Source organism: Parasteatoda tepidariorum, chromosome 10 (genome assembly GCF_043381705.1).
Source record: "Parasteatoda tepidariorum isolate YZ-2023 chromosome 10, CAS_Ptep_4.0, whole genome shotgun sequence".
NCBI lineage: Eukaryota > Metazoa > Arthropoda > Arachnida > Araneae > Theridiidae > Parasteatoda > Parasteatoda tepidariorum.
This window is the reverse complement of record NC_092213.1, coordinates 65,303,398-65,314,218: the sequence shown is the minus strand read 5'-3', so window position 1 is coordinate 65,314,218 and position 10,821 is coordinate 65,303,398. Positions and strand designations below refer to the sequence as shown.

Genomic DNA, 10,821 nt, shown 5'->3' with positions numbered 1-10,821 from the left:
TATATATATATATATATATATATATATATATATAATAAAAAAAACAATTAGGAGAGGTCTAAAATCAACTCAATTGATTTCAAAGCAAAAACTTTATGAGCTAGGAATTATTTTACTGTCAGAAAGATAGCAAAAATTATTGGACCGTAATAGGCAATATATAATTTAATAAAATATTTATTCACTATAAGAAGATAGTCTAGTAGAAAACTAATAGAAAAAATTCTTTATGCCATCAAGAACAGTTACAGAGAAATCTGTTAAGCCTTTGAACCATAATATCGGTACATTAAACGTTACTGCCATAAACATTTTATGCAACTTTAAAATAAGATGTTTAATTAAACCATGTTTCCAATGAAGTTGAACTATAGTATCGTAAAAGAATGTTTATAGATGTACTATATGGTTTTATTTACCACGATATTAAGATAGCTGTAAATTTGGAAGATATTATAGTTTAACAAATTTAACATTGGTTTAAGGCAACCAGGTGGCCGAGTGGTCAGCGTGCCTGACTGCGGAGCCGATGGTTGCGGGTTCGAATCCCGTTCAGGGCATGGATGTTTCTTTCTCTCTCTCGGTGTTCTACGTCCTTTCTTCTGTGTGATTGTGTGAATGTGACCCTCCCTATAAACGGGTTTGTGGTTGTGTGACGTGGGCGACGCTGCTCCACAGTCGTGACTTGGCCATGGGTGCTCTCTGGGTAACGAGAAGAGAGTAGTAGTTCTGGCATTTCAGAGGCCAATGGGAAATAGACCCAAGTGCCCTCCATTACCCCAAAACATTGAGTTAATGAAGTGTAGAGTTTACTTTTTACCAGAAATGAGTGACGTGATGTTATGATTTTACCGTGGATATTTATTGTGAGCATAATGTGAATAGATTAAATATTTTCTGATTGCTAATTAATTAATAAGAAAAAATAAAACAAGCAAATTTCTTCCGAACATTGCGAAAAATTACTTTCTTTACTAAAATAAATAAATACATAAAAAAATATAAACACTTCAAAAGACATGCACGATACGAATAGAAAATAAATTCATATGAATAATTTAAAAAAAAAATTCATTCCTTTAGAGTTCAAGATACCTTTTTAGAACAATCTCCAAAAGAATATTTTTTGTTAAAAATTTGTCAAAAGAAAATAGGAAAAAGAATTCGGAAAAAGGAAAATAAAGTTATTTTATTAAGGAAAGGAATCAACTACTCAGTATTAAAATTTTCCTTCTAAAATTGCGGTAAAGTAACCAGCATCTGTCTGTCCATCCAATTAGCCGTAAAGTTTACGGTAAAGAACATTTTTTTACTTTTACGGTTTCGAAACCGTTTACAACTTGTATGGTTCAAAAACAATGAATACAACACTATATACTTGTTTAATAATTTACAACTAGCAACTAGCCGTACAAAAATGTAACTGGACATTGGAGCTAAGCCTTTCGTTAGGTAATGGACATTCGAGTTGAGTTGTAGCGAGTTAGTTAATATTGTGGTGTCAAACGATGAGACTCGAACCCCGTTGTGATGATCATGAGATTGACAGATTAGCCCTATCTGTATGTGTACCCAACAGCAAGGAAATAAGGGGCTTTTTTAGGTGGGCCTAGTTGGTGCAATAAAATTCTGGTTTCTTTACCGTATTAAGTGAAAGCAGTTAATAAACCGTTTTTCTTGCCGTTAACAGTTTGAATACCTTCTTATTTATGGCTATTTGGCTGTTTTATTTGAATATGGGACAGTGCATTAAGTTAAATTCTGATTAGGAGAAATTCCAACACTCCATGAAAATAAAGATATATTCAACATTGTTCCACAAACACAATCTTCATCATACATACTGTTTGTGAAATTTACTGTATGTGAAATTTACTGTATGGGAAATTTACTGTATGTGAACATATTGCATATTAAATTTTTTTAAAAAAAGCATGAATAAGAAGAATCATAAAAAAGTGCAAATCTTCATTAATTTCATATTAATAACATTTGTAACAGAATAATTATAAAACAATTTGAACATTAGGTTGAGCAATAAAAAATTACCGAAAGCTAGTTTTTCTCAGTATATTGCATAAAAATGCAAAAATTAAGACAACTAAATTGTGAAACGCTTAAAATACATATGTTTTAAACAGAAGGAAATTTTTTTATATAATCTTAACAGTAAAAGAAATCATCAACATTTCTGCCGGGAGTCATTGACCTGTACTTTAACCCTTAAATATGCCTTCTCTCTGTCAGTTCATATGATTTAAAATCTTCGAATAATATCCATAATTAGATGTCAATTGACTTATTTTAGACTTAATTATATTAAATTAAAGACAAGAATGTTTTAATATAATGATTATCAAAGTTAGTTTTAAAATCCGGTTTTATTTTTTTTTAATTTCAGTATAAGTCAATCAAATGTTTGTTTGACGAAAGAGTAAAAACCGAAAAAGCAGCTGACTTAAAATATTCAGGAAATAAAAATTTATTAAATCATTTTGTAACATAAATTTTAAAAAAATAAATTTTTTTTTTGGATTGAGATTTTAGAGCAGAATGTATAGATAGATTTGAATATTTCTAGCAAAGTAACGAATGATGCGAAATAATTTATTAAATTAAGGAAAAAGGAACCGTAAGTTTCATAATTATTTCGTGGATTGATATAATTCCTTGTAATCAGAGGAAAACTTTTCAATAGTAATCGGAATGCTTTGATTATTATAGCCTGTGAAAATAGATTTGCATTTGCTTAAGAGTATAGTTTCTCATTTCACAATTCATGTTTCAATATAAAGTAGACAAGCAGATAATATAATAATGTAAGGTAATTCAATATAAAATTAAGAAATCAGGGATTTTATAATTTAATTTTAACATGTGTTCTTCCAGTCTGATACAAGATCTATATATATATANAAATATGCAGCAGTACTCATATATATATATATATATATATATATAAAATCATTCATTAGACTAAAAAGGATATTGTAAAATATAATAACAAGAAACTGATTTGTATTAAAGTTTAAAAAAATAAATACATAAGAAAAAAAAATTATTGAGTGGTGTCTATCTTCATTTGCCAATGTTTGAGAAATTATATATTTAATTTTGAATTCATTTGGTATTTAAAAAGTATGCTTGTTATAAAATAATACTAGTAAATAAAAATTAAATAAAATGTAAGAATGTCACGTATTTTTTAATATGATTTTGTTTAAAACCCGATAAAAAAAATCATTGATAAGAAAAGATTCAAATTTAACTTGAAAATTTGATTATAATTAATTTGATAAAGAAAACAGCAAACTAATACATCTAATAAAATTTAAAATATTCATTTCATGCTTTTTGAGGAGCAATATAGCATTTGCAATATAGTAATACTTTCTATGAATCTTTTAACTACATCGACACGCTATGTGCACAATCTGAAATTAACAGAATAATTTATCAAAGTTTTAAATACTTTATTAGTTACTCTATTTAATTATTTATTTACGACATAAAGACAGAGACGATTCCGAAAAAGTTTAGAGTTGTTTTAATAATATACTAATTACTTGTGGAGTAGGGTTTATTCCGGACTTTTAAATGCGTTTGTTATTTCAAGTTAATATAATAACTACCATGAATAATTTTTTCACAAATATTAGTAGTAATTATCATAAATAGTAATCATATAGTAGATAAATATTTCAAGAAAGTTATAATATTTTTAGACAGATTTAGAAATCAACCACTTTTGACCATTTTAAAATTTAAACAATCTACATATTGTGTATAGTGGGCCATGTCAATTTACAATGAATTGTGTGTATGGAATTTCGTTATATTTTCAATTACTACATTTATATTTTTGAACAGTTTTTGTTTCAATTTATTCATTAAAATACAGTGTTCTATTAAACTTAGCTAAGTTTTAATGGTATTTTACACCACCTTGTGAATTTGAGATTGATCTAAATGATATGTTGCTTTTCTACTATAGGCTTTAGCTAGGTCTTAATGGTATGTTCAAATTAATGGTACGTAAAGTTAAATAGTTTTAAGACTAAGAACAAATTTTAAACTTTCTAGAAATTTTTGAAATGCTTACAACTTCAAAAGTCAAAATTCAGTATCTAATTTTAATAATACACATTTTAGTGAATGAAATGAAATAAAAATTAATAAAAAATATTAATTAGTGAATAAAAATTAATTTCCGGAAATATAATTCTTCTGAGGTTAACATCTGTGAGGGAATATTGATAATGAGCAATAAAATAAAATATTTTAAAGGGCAATAAGCTGCGTACGGGATGCGTACTCTATAAACCAAATAAACTATAGATAAGCAACTAAATAGCTATCAGAAGATAACAATATTTGGGAGTGCATTTTATATAAATTGTTATCCACATAAATAAGACTCTAACCAATAATTTATACACGGCGAAAAAAAAATCTGGTAAAATTAACTTACTGTATGGTAATGACTCTTCTGGGGAAAAAATCATAGTTCTGGTTAATAAAAGCAAAATATGCAGTACTTAAGCCATTAGTTTGATAATTTTTCTGTTCATAAGGTAACATTTACTTAAATTTTGGCTTACACAATTATAGTTTCTATTAATCGATATTAACTAAAAAAACTGGAAAGTAAATTTAACCAAAAAAATGGTTTTTATGCCATTCTCTTGAGTATCATGATAAAATTACCAAATTTTTTAATACTTTTATCAAATTTTATCACATATTAAAAAAACAAAATTTCATTGTTAATTTTACTAAAATCTTTACTGAAGTGGTTCGGTAAAATTTACCAAGTGGTTTGATGTTCCCATAGAGCCAAAAACACTGTTAGTTTTACCATTTTCTGGTAGCTTTGACCATAATTTTTTTTCTCAGTGTAATATTTTTAAGGAGCAGAAATATTATTATTCACCTATCTGAAAAAAATATACGTATTGATACAACTTAGTTATAACACGAACAATTCATTTTTTAATAAATGTATAGCACTGCGTGTCCAATGTGAAAATAACTATCCACTCACCACAGTTCGGACATAGCACTTTAGCTACTGCTTTCCTCTTTGAATAAGGCTCTGGTCGAGCCACGGCAATCATTCTGCGGGGGCGCCTCCAAGCCGCGAACACAACATAACGTTCCGCAAGCTGCAGCTCCCCTTCCTGGTAAGGTGCACCCCTGCACCTCGAGGGGCTGAACCGGATAGCAAACTCCACCGGGGCTGTCGCACCAGATTTAAGTGGCCCGCCTTTAAACACTTTATCGACTCTAAATGTAGCTTGCAAGATAGCGGGACCTCTTCGGTCCAATGCGAGCAATCGACCATGAAAGACGAGTGGGCTAAGGTAGGCCTTAGTGGATACGTCTTTGGCCCCTATGAGGGGGCAAGGGGCCGACCGGGCTTCTGAATGAGCGGTGAGTAGCAGCAGGCACCACCAGCAGCAGAGAAGGGGAAAGCTACACTGCATCGCCGCTTATCCAGATTGTTGTATGGTGGCGATGCATCCTCGTGTAGAGTGCCACCGGAGTTGTTGTGAGAAGTGACTTTGAGGCAAGTTTCCTAACTACTTTCGATGACTGGCGGATCGGTGGAGTTCCTACGCAGTAATGAACCTGACCGAGTCTTTACTCCATTCCTCATCCTCAAACGCCCTCTGTCTTCTTCATCTCTCGACTTCATCATTCCCGCTTTTATTTGAATTGGGATTTTGGTGCCGGCTATTGTTTAGGTTCCTAAATAGAAATTAAGTTTTGCTGAAATGAGTATTTTGTATCAAATTTTAATTAATTTTTTTTTAAATATAAAACTCCAGAGTTGGCAACGGTTTTTGATATATTATTCTATCGATTCTGCCGGAGTCCAACTTTCTCTCCTTCTTTTCAGTTTTACTAAAAGAAAAAGTAGGATTTTTGGTGCTGGTGATTGTTTTCGTTTCTAAATTAACTGTGACTTTAGTTCAAAAGGGTAAACTTAAATATTCAATTTTCTATTGATATTTCTTAATGATTCAATGATATGTATATCAAATTTCTTTTTCTATATTCTATATTTTAGATATATTTTTTGTTTTCGTTTCTAAATTAACTGTGACTTTAGTTCAAAAGGGTAAACTTAAATATTCAATTTTTAATTGATATTTCTTAATGATTCAATGATATGTATATCAAATTTTTTTTCTATATTCTATATTTTAGATATATTTTTTGTTTTCGTTTCTAAATTAACTGTGACTTTAGTTCAAAAGGGTAAACTTAAATATTCAATTTTTAATTGATATTTCTTAATGATTCAATGATGTGTGTCTCAACATTTTTTCTATATTCTATATTTTAGATATATTTTTTATATTTCAATCATTTTTATGTTCTAGTTGTGGCTAGCAATTCCTATTTCATCTTTTCAGATTTTTTTTTTAATTCAGTTGTTTGATCTTTGGTGACGAGGATTGCTTAGGTTCCTAAATAAAAATTCAATGTTGCTGAATTTGATACTCATGTTTGAATGATAATATGTAAAATTCGTGAGTCGGCATATGTTATTCGATATTTTACTTAATTTGTCTTTTATTTTGTTAGTGTCTAACATTCCCTCCTTTTTCTTCTTAATTTTATTTGAATTAAAAGTACGATTTTCGGTGCCGGTGATTGTTTTCGTTTCTAAATTTTGACTTTTTTTTAAACTTTAGTTTAGTTTTTTTTAAACTTTAGACAGTTCGTACATAAAAGAAACATTCAATTTTTGATTTATATTTTCTGATGATTCAATGGTATGTATATCAAAATTTTTTCTACATTCCATATTTTCTATATATTTTTTATATTTTATTCATTTCTATGTTCTGGTTGTGGCTAGCATCTCTTTTTTCATCTTTTCAGATTTTATTTGAATAGAGTTGTTTGATCTTTCTTCCCGATATTAATTTTTGTTCCTAAATAAAAATTGAGTTTTGCTTAAATGTGTACTCTTGTTTGAAATACTCATTTTTTAACATTTAAAATTCGTGAGTCGGCATATGTTATTCGATATTTTATTTCATCTGCCTTTCATTTTGTTGATGTCTAACATTCCCTCAATTTTCTTTTTAATTTTATTTGAATGAAAAGTAGAATTTTCGGTGCTGGTTATTATTTCAGTTTTTAAATTAACTTTGACTTTTGTTCGAATTGGTATACTTAAATGAAATATTCAATTTTTAATTGATATTTTCTAATGATTCAATTGTATGTATCACTATTTTTTCTATATTCTATACTTTCGATGTATTCTTTATATTTTATTCATTTCTATGTTCTGACTTTGGCTAGCATTTCCTACGTCACCTTTTTAGGTTTTAATTGAATTGAGTTGTGAGAGTTTTGTTGCCAGTGATTGCTTACAGTCTTAAATAGAAATTAAATTTTTCTGAAATGGGTACTCTTGTTTGAAATGTTCATTTTTTCCAATTTTTTTTTAAAGATTTGTGAGTTGGCATACGCTTTCTATGTCTTACTTGATTAGCTTATTTGATTCTGTTTTTTTTTTCAGTATCTAACTTTCCCTCCATCTTTTTTTAGTTTTATTTTGAATAAAAGGTAGGATTTTCGGTGGCAGGGATTGTTTTGTTCCTAAATAGGAATTGAATATTGCTGATAGGGATACTCTTGTTTGAAAAGTTTCGGTATCTTATTTAATCCGTTTTCTATTTTGTCTGCGTCTAGCTTTCCTTCCTTCTTTTTAGCTTTATTTTAAACAAAAAATGGAACTTTTGATACCGGTAATTGTTTCCGTTTCTAAATTAACTGTGAGTTTTGTTCATTTTGTTTAAATTGATACATTTAAATGACATGTTTAAATTTTATTATAAATTTTCTAATGATACAATGGTATGTATATCAAATTTTTTTTTCTGTATTCCATATTTTCTGCATATTTTTTATGTTTCATTCTTTTGTATTTTGCGGAAAATTTATCTACTTAATTGAATGAAATAAAATTTTAGCTATACGAAAAAATAGCTTTGAGGTTATAAGATTTTTTTTTTCATAATACGTGCAATTGCTAATACTTGCAAATTTCCGAATCTCAATTTCTTCAAAATTCCATTTTAAAATATTGATCAAAGATTTACAAAAGATTACCTAAAATTGCAATAACTTTCGAACAAATTACAATTAAGTAAGAAAAAATGTGTTTTAAATTCACAAATAAACATGCCCTTTCAGAATACAAATTTTTGACCCAGAAATTGCCTTCTTGCGGCTTAGAGAGTGATTTGTATGATGTTTTTCCCCACAATTTTAACAGTTAATAATTCTCGAACTAACTGTCGAATCTTAATTTTTTTTAATCTCATTTTAAAATATCGATAAAAAATTCGCAATAGAGCACTTAAAATTGCAATAATTTTCGAACAATATGGAATTTAAAAGAACAAAACAATATATCTTAAATTCCTAAATAAGCATACTCTTTCTGTGTATCAAATTTCAAATCAGAAATTGCATTCCTGCGGTTTGTATGCTTTTTCCTACAAGTTTAACAGTTAATAACTCTCAAACTAATTGTCGAATTTTATTTTTTTTAATTTCATTTTAAAATATTGGTAAAATATTAGCAAAAGAGCAATTAAAATTGCAATAACTTTCGGACAAATTCGATAAGAAAAAAAGAAACATTCCGTCTCAAATTCCTAAATAAACATGGCCCTTCAGCGTATCAAATTTCAAACTAGAAATTGCATTCTTGCAGCTTAGAGAGCGGTTCGTAAGATGTTTTTCCCTACAAGTTTAACAGTTAATAATTCTCGAACTAATTGTCGAATCGTAAATTTTTTTTAATCTTATTTTAAAATATTGATGGAAAATTCGCAAAAGAGCACTTAAAATTCCAATGACTTTCGAACAATATAGAATTTAGAATTTTTTTTTGTAAGAGTTGTTTGTTTTTTAGAATTTTTTTGTTGTTTTTTTTTGTATTTTTTTTTTCCTAACAAATTTTAACTCTGAAGTTGCATTTCTGCAACCTAGATTGGGGCCAGGCTTTTTCCCATAAGTTTAACAGTTAATGATTCTCGAACTAATTATCGAATCTCAAATTTATTTTTCATTTCATTTAGAAATAGTGATAAAAAATTTGAAAAAGAGCATTTAAATTTGAAATAACTCTTCATACAAATTAGAAATTTCATACAATTTTGGAAAAAAAATTCAGTCTTAAATTCCTGAATAAATATGGCCTTTTCAGTATGCCAAATTTTAACTTCATTCCTGCGGCCTGTAGTGTGACCCGTATAGTGTTTTTTTTTAATTCTTTTTTTTTGCCGTTTAGCAGGCAATAATTCTCGATTTTAAGTATTGTATTCCACTGTACTTCCTGTACATTTTTTACACTTCTTTGTAATTTCAAGTTTCTGAATCTTAGTTTTTGCGCAAAATATCAAAATATAATGTTAAGTTGAACTCTCGAAACATAAACAGCGGCTACAGCCTTTGCAATTTTTAAAATAGAGAGATGATCAAATTATAAAATAGAATGTTTTTCTCCATAACACAGTGAGTCCATCAAACGGACTGATTATACTCCATTTCCAATAATAACATTTATTTGATCAATCTTTATAGCAATATCATTTTTTTCTTAACATAGTATCTCCATTAAACGTGCTAAACAAACCAATTTTTTAATAATAATTTTTAAGTATTATAACCATTAAAAAGTCAAATTTAACCTTGTATCCACTAAAAAATATAAGCTAAATAGTTATTTTTTTTGGAAAACTTTACAAAATTATAAAATAATATACATATTTTTTATCCTAACATAGTATGTCCATCAACCGCAAGGAATAGACTCCATCTTGAAAATAGACTCCGTCTTTAGAATAGACTCCGTCAGCAGCAATATTTATTTTTAGAATATAAAAACCACAGAAATAGTTAAATGTCATCAGGTGATAGCCGTGACCCATTTTAATTGTACCCAGTTTATTAAATTTAAATCAGTATCATTACCAATTCATAGTACTTTTAAATCATTAATCTCGACAATTAATCATTGTAAACCATTAAATATGAGAATAATTTTACATAATGTTAAAATCCTCTATCTTAAAATATTATTAACTATTATTTGTTTTTCTGAAAAATAGTTATCAGAAGGAAACGAAATAAATCACCATCGTTTTCCTTGGATACCGTGTTCTTTTTCCCCATCGTTATTTTATTTTCCATCTTTCGTTAGCAATTTACTCTTTTCTTTTCTTGAAATCTGCTTTCTTTCCTTATTCTCTGTCTGGTGGGTCTTAAGCATTGAAGCCTGGTTTTTGGAATGGGAGCCAGGCTTGACTTTTTTCAGCTTGAAATAATTTTTGAAGCTAATGATGTTTTTCCATTATGCATAGAGAAATACTTGGTTTCTTTTCTAATGCTTTTCATGAGCATATAAGAAGACGATGTGTTTTTTTTAAACAGTGTGCAAAAAAATGGCAACACTCGCGTCGTGAAGATTTTAGCGCCTCGCTACGGCAAAAAGCTTAACTACTAAATAGATGAGTTCATCATTTTCTCCTTTTAATTTTCATTGAATTTATGAAGTTCGTTGTAATCGTTTGGTTACTTGTTTTGTTTTAAATTTATGAAATGCTTAGATGTTAATTCTTAAAAGATGTCATGCGTTAATGAAGACAAAAAAAAACGTTTTGCAAAGTAAATTAATAGCCCATTGTGCAGCTCTAGTGCGACGTAAATTAACAACAAAAATAACAACAACAAGCAAAGTAAATTACCATTTATTTCAAATATTTTAAATTCTCACCATTTTTTGTA

At 28.4% G+C, this 10,821-nt stretch overlaps 1 protein-coding gene across 2 annotated transcripts in view; it reads right to left on the bottom strand.

Moving 5' to 3' along the window:
* Nucleotides 1-5,650, bottom strand: part of LOC107438084 (pro-neuregulin-2, membrane-bound isoform) — a 104,589-nt gene extending 98,939 nt beyond the window's left edge. The window contains exon 1 of one of the 2 annotated variants that reach the window (XM_016050259.2): nucleotides 5,045-5,650. In XM_016050259.2, the coding sequence (XP_015905745.1) occupies nucleotides 5,045-5,486 (442 nt within the window). In that variant the 5' untranslated portion in view covers nucleotides 5,487-5,650. The remainder of the gene's footprint in view (nucleotides 1-5,044) is intronic. The other variant, XM_043049231.2, reaches the window with a different exon arrangement.
* Between the last annotated feature and the right edge of the window lie 5,171 nt (nucleotides 5,651-10,821).